Here is a 17,623-nt window from a genome sequence, read left to right as displayed (position 1 = left end):
ACAGTATTATGAATATACCGTAGAATCCACTTCACAGCTTGCCAATGCTCCTTCCCTGGATTGTGCATATATCTGCTAATAACTCCAACAGCTTGTGAAATGTCAGGCCTTGTGCAAACCATTGCATACATCAAGCTACCAACAGCATTTGCGTATGGTACCTTTGACATATACTTTCGTTCAACTTCATCCATTGGCGACATAGTAGTACTTAGCTTAAAATGGGAAGCAAGTGGAGTACTAACTGGCTTAGTCTTGTCATCTATGCCAAAACGTTGAAGTACTCTCTTCAAATATTCCTTTTGAGATAAACAGAGTTTCTTTGAACGTCTATCTCTAATTATCTCCATGCCAAGAATTTTCTTTGTCTCACCCAAATCCTTCATCTCGAACTCCTTCTTCAGTTGAATCTTCAACTTATTAATTTCTTCCAAATTCTTGGAAGCTATCAACATATCATCAACATATAGGAGAAGATATACAAAGGAACCATCTTTAAGCTTGTGCAAATACACACAATGATCGTATTTGCTTCTCTTGTACCCTTGCCGCAACATAAACTCGTCAAATCGCTTGTACCATTGTCTAGAAGATTGTTTCAATCCGTACAACGATTTTTCAAGTTTGCACACCATATTTTCTTTTCCAGCAACTTTGAATCCTTCTGTCTGAGTCATGTAGATTTCCTCCTCCAAGTTTCCATGTAAAAACGCAGTTTTTACATCCATCTGAACTAGTTCCAAATCCAATTGTGCTACCAAAGCCAACATAATTCTAATGGAGGAATGTTTTACAACTGGAGAAAACACTTCATTGTAATCAATTCCCTCCTTTTGAGCATATCCTTTGGCCACCAATCTTGCTTTGTAGCGAACATCTACTTGGTTAGGAAATCATTCCTTCTTTGCAAATACCCATTTGCACCCAATTGCTTTCTTTCCCTTCGGGAGATTGGCCAATCTCCATGTATGATTCTGATGAAGGGACTGTATTTCATCATTCATGGCAATCCTCCACTTATCTTCTTCTGAACTTTGGACAACGTCTTTATAAGTAGTAGGAACATCATCAGCTACAATTGAGGTTGCACAAGCAACCGTCTCTATGAGACGAACAGGTTTCGTTATTGTTCTTTTTGTCCTGCTGGTTGCTATTGATTCAAGTTGTTGTTGAGGTTCCTGAGTTGGAATCTCCTCTACTGGCTCTCCTTCTAGAGGATAATCTTCATTTGTTTCCTCCTCTGCTTCTTGTGTAGGAAAAATAAATTTTCCCTCAAACTCCACCTGCTTAGAAGCACCTTCATTTTGTTTGGTATCTTCTGTTACCTTATTTACCATAGCAGATTCATCAAAGGTAACATCCCTGCTGAATATTACTTTCTTTGTCATAGGACACCATAAGCGATATCCTTTGACTCCAGAAGTAATTCCCATAAAAATAGCCTTCTTTGCCCTTGGATCCAATTTTGACTCCGTCACATGATACTATGCAGTTGAGCCAAACTCGTGCAAAGAGTTATAATCTATAGCAGGTTTTCCATACCATTTTTCAAATGGTGTCTTGCCATTAATAGCAGCAGATGGTAAGCGATTAATGAGGTGGCATGCATATGTAATTGCCTCTGCCCAAAATTTTTTGCCCAAGCCAGCATTGGACAACATACACCGTACCTTCTCCAGCAAGGTCCGGTTCATACGTTCTGCCACTCCATTTTGTTGTGGTGTATGTCTAACAGTGAAGTGTCGGACGATGCCATCATTTTCACATACCTTATTGAAATGATCATTTTTGTATTCACCTCCATTGTCTGTGCGAATACACTTGATCCTCCTGCCTGTCTGATTCTCCACCATCGTCTTCCATTTGAGAAAAATTCCCAACACTTCATCTTTGCTCTTCATTGTATACACCCATACTCTTCGGGAAAAATCATCAACAAAGGTTACAAAATAGTGCTTCCCACCCAATGAAGGTGTTTTGGAAGGACCCCAAACATCAGAGTGTACATAATCCAAAATGCCTTTAGTATTATGGATCGCTGTACCAAATTTAACCCTTGTCTGTTTCCCTTTGACACAATGCTCACAAAACTCCAAGTTGCAAGCCTTTACTCCTTTTAACAATCCTTGATCTGATAGAGTTTTCAAGGATTTTCCTCCAGTATGTCCCAAGCGCATGTGCCATAGCTTGGTTGCTTCTGCCTCTTTGTCGTCACTGGATGTCACTGTCGCTGTCCCAATAACTGTACTGCCACGATAGCGGTACATATTATTATTCTTCCGATTAGCCTTCATTACCACTAGTGCACCGGAGCATACTCTCATCACTCCATTTTCTGCAATGATTTTGAACCCTTTTGATTCTAGGGCTCCCACAGAAATGAGATTCTTCTTCAAATCCGGTACATATCGAACATCTATCAATGTTCTGATCATTCCATCATGGTTCCTTAATCGTATTGAACCAATGCCATACGAGGTAAGAGGGCTGTTATCCGCTGTGTGGACGACTCCATATTCTCCTTCTTGAAATTCCACGAACCAGTCCCTGTTGGGACACATATGATAGCTACAAGCCGAGTCCATCAACCATATGTCTGATGATGTTGATGACTCTGTTGTAACTAATGAGAAGTCTGAATCATCACAATCAGCTACATTTGAATCCATAATAGCCTTTCCATTGTTATGTTTGGCCTTATTCTTCAACTTCGGACAGTCTTTCTTCCAGTGCCCTTTTTCTCGACAAAAGGCACATTCATCTTTGCTGGGTCTGGATCTTGACTTGGATCTTCCCTTCTTTGTCCTCGTTTGATTTTGAGGACGACCCCTCACAAACAGTGCTTCTCCTTCTCCGCCCTTCTGTTTTTCTCGCTTTCTTTGTTCATAGCTGTACAAAGCCGAACAAACTTCTCTGAGAGAAACTTCGTCATTTCCATGGAGTAGAGTAGTTTCAAGGTGCTCGTACTCATCAGGAAGTGACGCCAACAATATCAAGGCCAAGTCACCATCATCATAAGTTGTATCCATATTTTGCACATCTGTAACCAACTTATTGAAACTGGTGATATGTTCATTCATCGTGGTACCAGGAACATAGGTGAAGTGAAACAATCGCTTCTTCATGTACAATTTATTTTGACTGTTTTTCTTCAAAAATTTATCCTCTAGTGCTTTCCATAATCTACTTGCAGAAGTTTCCTTTGTGTATGGATATTTCTGCTCTCTAGCAAGGTAGGATCGAATGGTACCGCAAGCAACACGGTTGAGAATCTTCCAATCTTCTTCTCCAATAACATCTGGTTTCTTTTCTTCAATGGCCAGATCTAGCCCTTGTTGAAAAAGGACATCTAGAACCTCGCCTTGCCACATCCCAAAATGCCCGGACCCGTCAAAAATTTCTACCGCAAATTTCGCATTTGACACAATTCTTGTCATAAGAGAAGATGTCAATGATGACGTATTGTTGACACTTGATGTAGATTCTTCTTGTTTATTATCTCCCATATTTGACACAAATATTATTTAATAGCTGACGACACAAATCAAGATTATTTCCTTTCTGATGTAGAAGATCAGACTAAGCTGCAACTACAGAGCATACTCAGACATAACCTTGACAAAGTTACCAAGATAAATCTTTTCTGATGTGGAAGATCAGACTATGCTGCAACCACAGAGCATACTTAGACAGTACCTTGGCTCTGATACCAATTGTTGCGGAAGCCAAATGTATAGAGTGTGAATAAGTCACAACTACTATACCAAAATTTATGACAGCCACCAAATAATAAATAAGACAACAAAGCAACAATAAAGGGAACACCAGAATTTACGAGGTTCGGCTAATTTTGCCTACTCCTCGGACACAACCAATATTTTATTCCACTCCAAAAATACAAGTGAAATAATACTAAAGAGAGAAGATACAAATGACTTAAACAGATGAGAAGGCAAATGAGAGGTATGTTTAAATCCTTAACATTAAGCTTTCTTTTATAGAGGGAAAATCCCCCCAACTTTTGTTTTCCCACCGATGTGGGACAAACATTTTGTCAAATTCAACAATAGCAAGTTTTTTTAAAAAAAAAAAAACTGGTTCACTTATTATGGACAACTAGCTGTATAAATTATCTTATAAATAACCTGATAGTGTAAAAGTTTTTTCATTATCAGTGTATAAAAGTTAATGTGATTGTCTAATTGATCTTACAAACTAAATATGTAAAAAAGTCGAAAAGTATTCATAAACTCTTGTCGCATTATATTATTGCAATCTTTTACTACTTTTTTACAGAAATATTCTGAAAGACAAAATAATTTGTAAGACTTTGTAGGTTTATAAAGCTCTGGTCTTATAGCATCTTTTTCAAATTCTATCTAATGCTTAACAAGACCTCTTATTCCACAACTTCATCAACTTCACTTTATATTATCTCTCTCTCTCCTCTCTCTTGTACTGTGTATTGGCAACAGACAAATATAAGAGGCCAGAAGAGAAGGAAAGATTTCTCCATTTTTTCCAGTTGTACGAAAACATGACATTGATGATGAAAATATGAAAGATGTTCAAAGAAATTAGATCAGTTACGTTATCCTCGTAATTTAAAGGTCAAACCTTGACAATGGAACGAGGTCATCAAGAAAGGGTGTTACACAATAATTATGATTTACAAGTCTCAACTCCTCATGCCAATATCCATGAAATGGGATTTGTACATCACTTTGAACATCACCAAAACCAAGTCTTGAGTTTTTTAACTTCTCCTCTTGATGGCGCCAGCGCGACGCCACCAACCGCCACCAATATTAACGGTAGCAGTTCGCTAGGGTTTTATAACGGTGAACTTGTCAATAGGTCTTCCTGGAATAACGACCAGGTAGGTTTTTTGGATCTAAACTATAAGCAAAAATTTCTTTTTAAAATGTGTTTTCTATTGCATTGGGGTTTCAAGTAATATTTTTTGTCAGTATTTTCTTTGTTTAATTATGTGATCAACTTAACATAGGTGGAAACACTGGATCCCAAGGCAGTTATTGACCAAAATTGCAGCGGAAATGCTAACGAGGGTAACAATTCGTGGTATTCTCTCTTTCTCTATCTCTACGAATTATTTAAAATGATCTTTCAATCTTTACGATCAAGAGAATTCCCAAAAGCAAAAAAAAAAAAAAAATCCCTCTGAGAAGAAGATGTCTTGTTTTTTCGGTTTAATTATCTAATATCTGAAGTCACTAGTCCAATCTGACCATAAAGAGCCCGTTTAAGGGGAAGAATCACTGGGATTCTAAGCTGAAATCTGGTAGTAGGAGGCAAAAGTTTTTGTATTTTGTAGTGGTGAAGCCTTAATTAACATCTCAATCTTGGGCTCATTTAGTTACCGTAATTATAAAAATATAATCCTGGTATAAAATTAATTCGATATTACTTTATACGTGTTTTGTTTGATTGGATTAGCTATACTTGGATAAAACAAGTAAAATGATAAAATTGCCAGTTACAAAGCCATTTTCTGAGGATTAAACGTACTAAGAAGGTCAAATATTAATATTGGAAACAAAAGTTTATCTTGTTTAAAGCCAAACACGTGTTTTAAGTATGCATTATATAGTTTTATTTTTAATACAAATAAACATCAATTAAATTTGGATATTATCTATCCAAATTAATGTTATAATTTTGATAATATATTCCAGCGTAATCTTGTTTACGAACCAAACAAGGACTAAATCTTCAGGTAGTGTTCTAGAGGGATTCAATAGAACTAAATCTAATCTCTCTCTCATACACTTTATTTTCATTACACAGGAGAAGCTTCTCTGTGCAATTTATATCAAAATCTAAAGGTTGCGTCGTGCTTGTAATATACTATTATGTGGTGTGTGATGTATTGCAGTCCGAGGGACTAGTGCTAGATCCACTATGCATAATTCACAACTATATCCCAAGAGGGATTATGCAGAATATATATATATATATATATATATATATATATATATATATATATATATATATATATAAATTTTTCTTGAAAGTGTAATTTATGTATATGTAGGTGGAGGAGTTCACCCTCAGAGAAAGGGAAGGTGAAAGTGAGAAGAAAGTTGAGAGAGCCGAGATTTTGTTTCCAAACAAGGAGTGATATTGATGTTCTTGATGATGGTTACAAATGGAGAAAGTATGGTCAAAAAGTTGTCAAGAATAGCCTTCATCCAAGGTACGTAATCATCTTTACTTAATTGTTTACCCTAATTAACAAACATTGAGTTTTTATTTTCGACATAATTGATGGTGGAAAAGAACAAGCTTGTATACTGTCAAGTCACCTAAGTAATGATAATAACTTGGGGGTGTATATGGACCGGGTTGGTTCGGTTTTATCACAACCAAATCAAACCAACTATATTGATTTGGATTGGTTCGGTTTTACCGGGCTTTTTGGGTTTCCTGGATTTTTTTGTTACATAAATATTATTTCAATCTTACTTGGTTAAATTTTTGATAAGCAAATATATGTTTAGTAAAAATTAAAAAAATTATCAAACGTGTGATCTCTTAACATATTCTTATGGGAGAATTTTCTTAGTAATATATGATAGTCATTTTTTTAGTCGTCTAACAATATATAATTTTTCGTTGATGTACATTTTCAAGGTTAACTTAATTTAATAATTAAACATAAAATCAATATGATGCCTATATAATAATATATTCATTTCAAATTATCAAAATACCACTTCAAATTCGACAAAAATATAAGAATGTAATAGATCTATGAATATGGAAGAACAAAGAGATTGACACATTTCATTAACACTTGATAAGAAAGTGATCATACAACCCATTATTTAAAGTTAATAAAGATAGAGCACTTCATATTTTACTAAATATTGCATCCCATAAGAGAATCTTAAATATTTATAGACATTTTTTAAAGAAAATTCTATGAAAAAGTCTTAAAAGTATATATATAAATTATATATTTATATGTCGGTTTGGTTCGAATTTTTTTAGTCAATACCAAACCAAATCAAACCAAACATAATCGGATTTTTTAATTGGTTTGATTTGACTTTTCGATTTGGTGCGATTTTCCGGTTTGGTTTGTACACCCCTAATAATAACTACAAGTACAAGTCCGTTGGACATAATGACCTAGGCAATAAAACAGACAACCTGCTATAAAAAATAAGTTATACTGATAATATGAAAATTGTTTACACTCTCAACATATCTAAGTTTAATCCATAACCATTTTCTAAAGTAATGACTATATATATTCACCATAGAAAGTAGTTTAGGCTTTCTCTCTTCAACTAGATTATTTCTGAAAATAATTTGGCTGCAACATCTCCGCACATTCTTATCCAAACAAGTCGATAAGTTATTTTCTTGAATTATCTTCTTAAACTTTTTGAATGCATAAGACAAAAAGTTAGGAAAGGATAATAAGTAACAAATTTGTCGTTAGTATATAAGAAATACTATTGCTAGAGAAATACACATTATATTCCCTACTTCCTTTACAAAATTGAACAGTTCCAATTAACTTCTTATGAGGAATTAAATATTTATAATTCTCTTCCGTACTGGAAATTTACAAATTTGTAATCATGAGCTCAATCAATCATACAATTAGATAATGAAAGGCTATTAGTAGCATATAATTTGACTTGTTGAAACTTGTAAATTTCACTTGAATAAAATATTACATCAGGGTATAATGAGACGTTTGCATAATTATCCAAACGGAAATTTGACATCATCTTTAAGTTTCGACATCATCATGGTATCAAGGTTTCTACTTAACGTTCAGGACAGTTTTTGCTACTTCTTTACTAAGTCTTGCGGAGGTTTTAGTTTATGTCCCCCTTCTTGTATTTTGTATGACATTAATATACATGTTAGGGGTTGATGCAAAAAAAAAAAAAAAAAATTTAAAAAAATGCATCCATTAAACTTGAGTCCCTCTTTGAAATAGCTAGCCAAATTTCCACACAGTTATCCTTTGGGCTAACAAAGGGCTTTTTCTTTTTCCTTTTGTGTGTGTGTTTGGGAGGGTAGGGGGTGGTTAAGGGGTAGGTCTCGTTTATGCTCTCTCCAACATCTCAAACTAGCCACCAAAATAGTAATTCTGAAAAATAAAAGTCAAACTGAATATTTTTCTATTTAACCAAGATGTTCATGCATTCAAATGCAATACAAATTGTGCTTGTTGAATCATGTGATCATCTCATAATCCTATCTAAAAGTTCACCTCACACTATTAAAGATGGTACATTTTTATTTACTTAATTATATTTATCATTGCATAATCTCATCTAAAAGCTCAAGTTATTAGAGATGGTACATTTTTGTTTACATAATTATATTTTTTCAATACACCCCCTTAAGTGCGATTGAATTCTTTTTTTATAAGCTAATAAGCTTCCACATTGATAATAGGATTACCTCCATAAATAAGTAGCATATCTTTAATTGAGTGTACTAGATATTATATACTCCGTAGGGTTTATTTTAACAGTGTTTTGACATATCAAGAATATGCTTCTGCTTATGCCTTAACGTTTCAAAGGTTGGACTTATTGCCGAATAATAAATTCCCTTTAATTTTTCTGCTAAAAGATTTAATTGCAAAAATAAGCTCTTTGTCGCTCTTCGTTTTGTTTTCTGACCCAATGGGTATAAGAGAGAGATTATGACTTATGAGTTTTAGTTTAAAATTGAATTGGTTTCAATTCAATTTTAACTTCTCTGATGAGACATCTACAAACTAGGTAAGTAATTAATTTGAGTGTCTTACATTAATTAGTCAGATGATATTATTTAGTATGTAAATGTTCCTGTTTAGTATTTAGTAGCAAAAACTCTGTGTACGGGTTTTGCCAATAATTTCATTAATTTTATGGGGTGTCTCATCAGCAAAAATACCGTGTACTTTTATTAACAGAGTATATTCTTGGTAAACAAATTAATTATATATTGCAGGAGTTACTACAGATGTACACATAGCAATTGTCGAGTAAAGAAGAGAGTTGAACGACTTTCAGAAGATTGTCGTATGGTAATAACAACCTATGAAGGTAGACACAACCATTCTCCTTGTGATGATTCAAACTCTTCTGAAAATGATTGTTTCTCCTCTTTCTAAAGTACCACCTACTTATTATATATCTATCTCCATATACACACATTTGCCTTTGTGAGGAACAAGGAAGCTAATTATTTGTGTGTCGGGTTCCGTTGAACGCACTTATTTTTGTTCCAACAATGTATTTGTATTAAGAATTTTATTAAATATGTATACATATCAAATTTAGAACTTAGTTGTTAACACTTGAAATTGTCGTTCTACAATTCGTAACTCACAAAGTTGATATCTTGGCTCCGCGTCTGATGAGGAACGTGATATTTCTGGCAATGAACTATATTTATGTAGGTTTAATCACTTAGTAGCATTTATATTTGTTGGTCCAGTCAAAGTATAAAAGCTCACGAAAGCTGCATTATTTGTCATGGTTTTATTCTCTCTATCGTCTACTTATATGTAATAACCTTGAGTTTATATTTTATTTCATGACATCAAATTGTTGGACTTATAATATTGATGATAAATGAAAAATTGAATAATATTTACGTGGACAACGAAGCACGAGCATTAGCGATTTCTTCTTTGGTGCTTTTTCTTTTGATCGCATGAGGTGGTATATGGTTTGCCTATGTTTGAAAATATAATTAAATAATTGTGTGGTCACACAATTTACTAATATGATATTAGAGCTGGTGGGAAATCCTAGATTCAAGTCTTACCATACCGTATTAAATCTTTTATACTGGTAAAATTATTCCTGTGACTAGTAAGTCACGGGTTAATTTTTGATGTATAGAAGTAGTATCAGTAACTCTCTCTTCTCTCTTATCAAAGACATCTCTCTAACGACTATTTTCTAAACGAGTCTGGTCCACGCGCCACCAGATGGAGCCGTCGGGATACCTCCAACCGGCGCGTCTGGAAGGGCAACAACAATCTAAAGATGATTCTTCTCACATGCAAGGAAACCCCGCTGGAAAAATCTCTTATGCGGATAAAACTTCAACCCCCTCAAGTTCTTCGACAGTCGATCTCAAGAAAGAAAAAGAAAAGGCGAGAGCCAGACACACTACTCACATTAGTATGCCTGTTAGCATCTTCAAAGCCTCTGATTACTATGGCATAATGGATGAATCTTGCAAATTTACGATTGTGGGTCGATTCCTAAGACCCCGCCCCCAAATTAATAGAATTAGGTCAAGATTCAAGGAAATTGTTCCTCTTAAGGAGTTGGTGAGAATTGGGTTTATGATAACCATAATGTTTTTATTGACCTATTTAATGAGGATGATTGTAAAACAGTTTGGTTTTGGAGGGTCATTGAAATTGATGGTATGCGAATGTGATTGCAAAAATGGTCTCCAGATTTCAAGCCAGAGGAAGACTTTCATGTGGCTCCTGTGTGGGTTCTCTTGCCTGGTTTGCCATTCCATATGCATGATTGACATTATGTTAAACAACTTCTAAGCTCAGTCGGAATACCTCTAGCTTTGGATGCTGCAACTATGGGAAGAACAACGCCAAGCATGGCTAAAATTAAGTTGAAGTGGACCTGTTGAAGCCACTACCTCAAAGTATATTTGTTGGCAAAGATCATGAGGATTCTCCTCTCAAAGGATACACTCAAAAACTGGAGTATGAAGGAGTACCAAAATATTGTAAACACTATAGGAAAATTGGTCATTACATGATCAATTGCAGAGCTCTAGAAAAAAAAACTGAAAATAAAGAAGAAGAAAAAGAGACTCAGAATCAAGGAAATGGCAATCAGTTAACCATTGAACAAGAGGGGAGCAAGGCTAATGTGAGCAGTAATGAAAAACCTCAAAATCTGCTGACTCCAGAAATCACACAAAAACAACAAAATAAAGAGGTCAATTGCAAAAACAAAAAGAATAGAAAGAAGAAGATCAGAAGAAGACTGAGAAAATGCCAAAAAAGAGTAAAGTTGTGTTCAAGCCGGCTAACAGCAAAAGAAGAGAAGGATATGTCTCAACATCATAGAAAAATGACTTTACTAGGCAATCCATTGAAGAAAGTATCCTTAGCCCCTCAACAAAAACAACACCTGTCAACAGGAACAAACAGATGAGAATATCAACAAGGTTACATATGATGAATTAAATGAGCTTAATAGACCAGAGGATTAACATTTGAAAAATAGCCTTATACAAACCAATCAAGAAGACAAAACTGAGGGGATACACAGTCAAGAGCAGGGTGGTGAACCCAGTTCTTCTACTGTCCCAATAGAAATAAGGAATCTACCGGGGCTTCAACTGGTAGTGCACTTATATGAAAACAAGGAAGAATGCAACTATATTAATCAAGAAAATGACATTTCTGATAGCTTGCAAGGAGCATAACAGATGAACAAACAGCAAGAATTGAGAAAGAAGATCAATATTCCCATACCATTATAGAAGATCAATAACAGAATACAAGGAGAGAAAGAAGTGAAACCAGAAAAATAGCAAAAGATACAAGAACATAACTCAACCTTCAATAAGAATTAAAAGGAAGACAACCCCCAGATGATCTCAATGGTTAATGCTCTATTTTGAAATATTAGGGGAGTTAGATCCTAAAAGCCATTTACAGGCTAAAGAAACTGATTAACATCAACAACACTCAATATGTGTCTATCTTTGAACCTTTTGTCTCAAAAGAAAAATTAAATGGTTATAAGAAATTATTAGGTTTCCAACACTGTTGTTGCAATAATATTGGCTACGTCTGGTGTTTTTTGAATTCTTACAACACTACTACAGTCACTGCCATCAGTGATCAACATATTACTGTCAGACCCTTTTTTTTTACCTCACTTAACCCTCTTATAAATAATAAAAAGATTTTATAAAGATCAAAAAGGGTTTTCAATATTGAAAGGTGACAAAATTGGTGTTTTAAAGGATTTTCAGAGTCGCCACCTGACATTTGGTTTCGGTGTGCCAGGTCACCGTTTTTAAAATAACAATTTTCTTTCAAAACACATTTGACCCTTAAACCAGTTTGCACCAGAGTTCTAGATAAGGGGGTTTATTTGACTCAGGGAGAAGGTGTTAGCATTCCCCGAGTCCCGTGAAAGTCACGGTTGCGTACTCGATCTAGTTGGCATTTAAAATATTTAAATTGAGGTAAAAATAAATATAGAAAATAAAAATAAACACACAAGAGGCTGGAGGTCATTCCCACCTAATAAAAGAAAAATGAAAATGAATATTGAAAAACTACGAGTTCTACTTTCGGCCTCCAAATACAAATACTTCGGGGCATACCCCGGATAAAAATATATACAAATTTTGCGGGGCATTCCCCGGATAATAAACTAAAAGAAACGACATCTCGCCTCAAAAGAAATTAAAATACGAAAGTCCTAAAAGTTTGCCTACCCAAATTTGACGGCCTAAACATGCCGCTAACGGTTAAATAACTAAGAGAACAAAAGTGTAGCAATCTGTTTCGTTGGTCTTTAACACTGTTAAACTCCCTATGTCACATTTATCATTGCTCTTCCTAATCTAACTTCACTATACAATTAGGAATTCATAAAATAGCAAGAAACATTCTTAAAGATTTTAAACTAATTTCAAACAAAATGAAACAAACAAATCAAACTAACATACTAATGAACAGACAATTAAAGCATATCGAACAAAAATCACATAATAAAATTAAGGAATTTATGGGAAGAGAAAATGGATTGGACCTTTAAACCCAAATGTTTGGTAGCACAAGACTGAAAAACGAGCGACGAAAGCTAGATCGGACCTCAATTGAACTAGAAACACTATTGACCAAGCGCCGCAAACAGGACACCTCGAAGAATCGAAAGGTTCACGGGAAACTTTGCTTGACTTGAGAAGCTAACCAAATTTGAATCACTTTGGGAGTTTAATGAAGAAGAACAAATCAAAGATATGTTGAGCAGCTTGAGCAACAAGAAAGTTCGATCACAATCTCACACCAGGTTGCTACTGGCGGCGGTTCTTTGTGTAGGAGAGGTCGACAACTGGGGATGGGGGTAAGGCCACTGGTTTGCCGGCGGCTTGGTGGTTCAGGGGATGGAGGCCATTCTTTTTCCGGCAAGTTTTTTGGCGGGGTAGCAGCTAGGTCATGGGGAATTAGGGAGTGTGCTCCTAGGGTGTCTAGGTTAGAGAAGAAGAAGAGTGGTCCTAGGGTTTTCTTGTGTGTGAGAGATGACTGCTTTTTTTTTTCTTGCAAGGGTGAAGAAGAGGGGTCCTAGGTTAAGAATTAGGTCTCTTTTTAGTGAAGTGGGAGGTATGGGCTAAGGGAAAATTTCAAAAATTGGCATAAGAATGGATTATTTTAGCCTAAATTTAATTCTTTCTCATTGAACAAGAATAAAAAAACTACCCACATATACTAATTAATCCTACTTAAGTAGAAATAATTATTAAAATAAAACTAACCGCTAAAACAAACTATTTTTGGTATTTTTTTCAAATATCATACTAAAAAATAAAAATAAGAATAAAAAATAAAAATAGGATTAAATTAAAATCATCGCAAAATTCAAATAATCTTACTACCCAAAAATACTGATATTCTTGAAAACAAAGTGAAAATATTTTTGTAATTTTTATTTTTGTTATAAAATAAAGTAAAAGAGTCAAAACTAGATAAAATAAAGATATTAGACCTAAACTAACTATTTGAATGCTAACATGTGTAAAATCTCTAGGAGGGTCAAAAATTATATATCTACAACTGCCCCTCTTTAACTGGAAACACGAACAGTTTTCAGACAAAGAACGACGAGACATATTTTTTTTGACCCGACCCTTATTTAGAGAGACAAAAAAATAAAAGAAAGGAGAATGTATCTGAGCCCTGATATCTGAGCTGCCTACATATCCTTGGCTATAAAGGAATCATGCCACGTGTAGTTCAAAATTGAGAAGGGTGATGGAGTATACCGAGGTGGAGAGCCGATTGAGGTGCCGTCGAGGTTCCGATCCGTGGTCTTGTTATTACATCAAATCAAAATCTAAAAGAACTAAGCAAGCCTATCAGCTATGAGTTACAAGATTCCTATCTATAATCCTACTGAAGCTTGATCTTGAGTCTTGAATGGTTCTTCATGCATACTTTTGATTTGAACCTTGATGTTTTCTAGTTGCAGGTGCTAATTCATTTTTCCATAACTTCACCGGATCAAGACTGGACATGCAGTGCTCGTGACTTCGACCATGTCTTGAGCAGTTCACATCTTTCATCTGCTTCTACATTTAGATTTACTTTTTTTTCTTTCATTCTGCATTGAGACTTCTTCTTTTGGACATCACGAACTGTTGACTCGCATTCTTGAGGGGAGCTTCTGCTTATTCTAACTTGAATTGAATTCTAAAATGACTTCCCTCATTTTCTAGGTGGGTGCATGCAACCAAAACAACAAAACAGACAAAATTTTCTGCCCCAGTTTTCACTAGGAAGATTTGTGAGTTGTTAGCAAAACTGTAAATCACCTATGCTATTGATGCAATGATGAGAGTAAAACTAAAGACCTGACTGGGATGTGCGTCTCCTAGGGATGAACTCAAATGACTCAAACTAGGAAGTGCGTCTCCTAGGGATAAAACTAGAATGAACCAAACTAGGAAGTGCGTCTCATAGGGATGAAACTTGAATGAACAAAACTAAGAAGTGCATCTCCTAGGAGAAAAACTTGAATGACTCAAACTAGGAAGTGTGTCTCCTAAGGGTGAAATCTCAATTTAGGAAGTGAGTCTCCTAAACAGTATAACCTGAAAGACCTAGACTAGGAAGTGTGTTTCTTAGGGGTGAAACTTAAATGACTCAAACTAGGAAGTGTGTCTCCTGGGAATGAACTTAAATGACCCAAAACTAGGAAGTGCGTCTCCTAGGGGTAAAATTTCAATTTAGGAAGTGTGTCTCCTAAAACAAAAAATATAACTTAAAAGACCCAGAATAGGAAGTGCGTCTCCTAGGGGTGAAACTTCAATGAATCAAACTAGGAAGTGCATCTTCTATGAATGAACTTAAATGACCCAAACTAGGACGTGCATCTCCTAAGGGTAAAATCTCAATTTAGGAAGTGTGTCTCCTAAACAATGTAACCTGAAAGATCCAGACTAGGAAGTGCATCTCCTAGGGGTGCAACTTCAATAACTCAAACTAGGAAATGTGTCTTCTAGGAATGAACTTAAATGACCCAAAACTAGGAAGTGCATCTCCTAGGGGTAAAATCTCAATTTAGGAAGTGCATCTCCTAAAATAAAAGTATAATTTGAAAAACCCAAACTAGAAAGTGCATCTCCTAGGGGTAAACATCAATGACTCAAACTAAGAAGTGTGTCTCCTAGAGATGAACTTAAATGACCCAAACTAGGAAGTGCGTCTCCTGGAAATGAACTCAAATGACCTAAACTAGGAAGTGCGTTTCCTAGAAATGAACTCAAATGATCCAAACTAGGAAGTGCTTCTCCTAGAGGTAAAATCTCAATTTAGGAAGTGCATATCCTAAAACAAAAAATATAACCTAAAAGACCCAGACTAGGAAGTGCGTCTCCTAGGGGTAAAACTTCAATGACTCAAACTAGGAAGTGCATCTCCTAGGAATGAACTTAAATGACCCAAAACTAAGAAGTGCGTCTCTTAGGGATGAAATATCAATTTAGGAAGTGCGTCTCCTAAAAAAAATATAACCTGAAAGACCCAAACTACGAAGTGCGTCTTCTAGGGGTGATGTGTGATCTTCTCAATTGCCTTTGCGTAAGCAGAATTGGGGCATTACACCTGAAAAATTCACGTTTTGATATGAACATAGCCTTTATCCTTATTTCAGACAAATAAAACTTGTGAGTTTAAAACGTGGTGGTTAATTTGTGGCCTTGACTTCGAGGGTGATTTCTCTTGCACTTGTCACGATCAACTTAGACTTCAACTTGGAAGACAGTGCTTGTTATCGGTCGACCGCTTTTCTGGACAACTCTTATTGCAAGAAATATTCTTGATTCGTTCAAGTCCAATACCTTATGCCTGATGCATTGCACTCATGTTCTAGCATTCACCAAATCTTTGCATTTTACATCAATCCCAAAGAACATCTACTATCACCAACTCAGTGCCCACACTATTCTCCTGTGTCTTATGCCATTTTGATATGCTTTCCAGACTCGGCTTTGTGTGATTAAAAAGCTGGTAGCAGATTTTGAAGTCATTTTTCACTTGTTTCGACAAAAGCAAACTCAAGAGGGACTCAAACAAAACAAGAGGAACAAAATAAGGAGAAAAACGAAAAGAGATGGTATCTAACAAGAAAAAACTTTTACCCAGGAAAAAAAACAAAGTAAACACTAATCGGATTTGAAGGCCATTTCCACTGACCATGACATGCATTTTGGATTAAGTGACCTGATCTGTCAAGCGAGTCTAATCTACAACTCTTTTTATGCCTCTAAGTTGTGAAACTGGGCTTCAACACTTCAATTGTCCTATCTGATCCACAATCCTCAGTCGACTTGTAGTGCCTTAAAGGGTTTTCACCATCAAGCCTCTCTCATTTTTCTCTTTTTATCAACTCACTGTCACCTTACGGTGACCATGAGGGTTTTCATCGATAAGACTCTCTCATTTTATCATTTTCTCTCTTTGTGCTAAGAGCAAAGGTATTACACATGATGCAAGAAGATTATACTTTCACCACACACTTGATTTGGCATCCTCAAAGATTGGTTGGAAGGTCTTTCTTTGGACCGTAATAAAGGCTTTTAGACGGGGTTGGAAAGAAAGGGTTGTATGAAGGCTCAAAATAATTTAAGATGAGAGGGTTCAAAATTACAACTTTTGGAATCAGTTCTTTTGGCTAAAATTAAAACCTCTACCCCAGTTTCTTAGAGTATGGAGATTTTCTTTTTGGATTTTTGCTTTGATGGGACCAAACCTCAGAGTAAGGCTGCCTACATATCCTTAGAAGGAATTAGGTTGAACGTATTTCCAACACAAAGTTCGATTATTTTGTTGTTTTTCTTTTCCTTTTCTTTCTTTTTCTCTTTTTTTTTCTTTTCTTCTCTTTTTCTTCTGTTTCTCTTTTCTTTTCTTTTTCTTCTTTTTCTCTTTTTTCCTTTTCTTTTCTAGTTCCTAACTCTATATCTGATTCCAAAAGAGGGGTATGAAACAAAATAAATTAAGGCTCAAAAGGGGTAGCAAAAGATACAAGTGTTTGAGTAGCAGAATAAAATGCCTTCGTCATACCAAACTTTAAAAATGCCAAGTACAAACATGCAATTGAAGATAAGCAAAGAAATCGTACATAGTATTTATTGATGGTATCAATACAAACACAAGTGCCAATGGGCAGTACCTTTGTCCCGATGATTAACCCTCGTCGGTTCGAAGCAGACTTGACTCAACCTTATCTCGATGTGGAAGAATGCATTACAACACTGACTGATCTACCTCAAACTACTTGAGAGGCATTCCCATGTTGTATGCTCTTATCAACTCTTGATTTCCTAGACTAACTGCCTCAGTATCACTCAATTCAAG

At 35.4% G+C, this 17,623-nt stretch overlaps 1 protein-coding gene and 1 long non-coding RNA gene across 2 annotated transcripts; one reads left to right on the top strand and one right to left on the bottom strand.

Annotated features, from left to right (window-relative positions):
• The first annotated feature begins 4,372 nt into the window (after nt 1-4,372).
• On the top strand, nt 4,373-9,322 carry LOC107807151 (putative WRKY transcription factor 12). Its single transcript, XM_075254289.1, has 4 exons — nt 4,373-4,879; nt 5,009-5,082; nt 6,056-6,217; nt 8,989-9,322. The coding sequence occupies exons 1-4, from the start codon at nt 4,625-4,627 to the stop codon at nt 9,149-9,151; spliced, it is 654 nt and encodes a 217-aa protein (XP_075110390.1). The 5' UTR covers nt 4,373-4,624; the 3' UTR covers nt 9,152-9,322.
• A 1,403-nt stretch (nt 9,323-10,725) lies between these two features.
• On the bottom strand, nt 10,726-13,368 carry LOC107807150 (uncharacterized). Its single transcript, XR_001652836.2, has 2 exons — nt 12,801-13,368; nt 10,726-11,159 (listed from the first exon to the last, which is right to left on the bottom strand). It is a non-coding gene; the product is annotated as an uncharacterized LOC107807150 (long non-coding RNA).
• Between the last annotated feature and the right edge of the window lie 4,255 nt (nt 13,369-17,623).

Source organism: Nicotiana tabacum, chromosome 1, assembly GCF_000715075.1.
Source record: "Nicotiana tabacum cultivar K326 chromosome 1, ASM71507v2, whole genome shotgun sequence".
Lineage (NCBI taxonomy): Eukaryota > Viridiplantae > Streptophyta > Magnoliopsida > Solanales > Solanaceae > Nicotiana > Nicotiana tabacum.
The sequence above is the reverse complement of the archived record's forward strand: the minus strand, read 5'-3'. Positions and strand labels throughout refer to the sequence as shown.

Bases quoted from the DNA above. Each gene is read 5' to 3' on its own strand.
- LOC107807151 (XM_075254289.1), top strand. From the start codon at position 4,625: ATGGAACGAGGTCATCAAGAAAGGGTGTTACACAATAATTATGATTTA. The intron at 4,880-5,008 runs GTAGGTTTTTTG...AACTTAACATAG, and splicing joins CTTCCTGGAATAACGACCAG to GTGGAAACACTGGATCCCAA. The intron at 5,083-6,055 runs GTATTCTCTCTT...ATGTATATGTAG, and splicing joins AACGAGGGTAACAATTCGTG to GTGGAGGAGTTCACCCTCAG.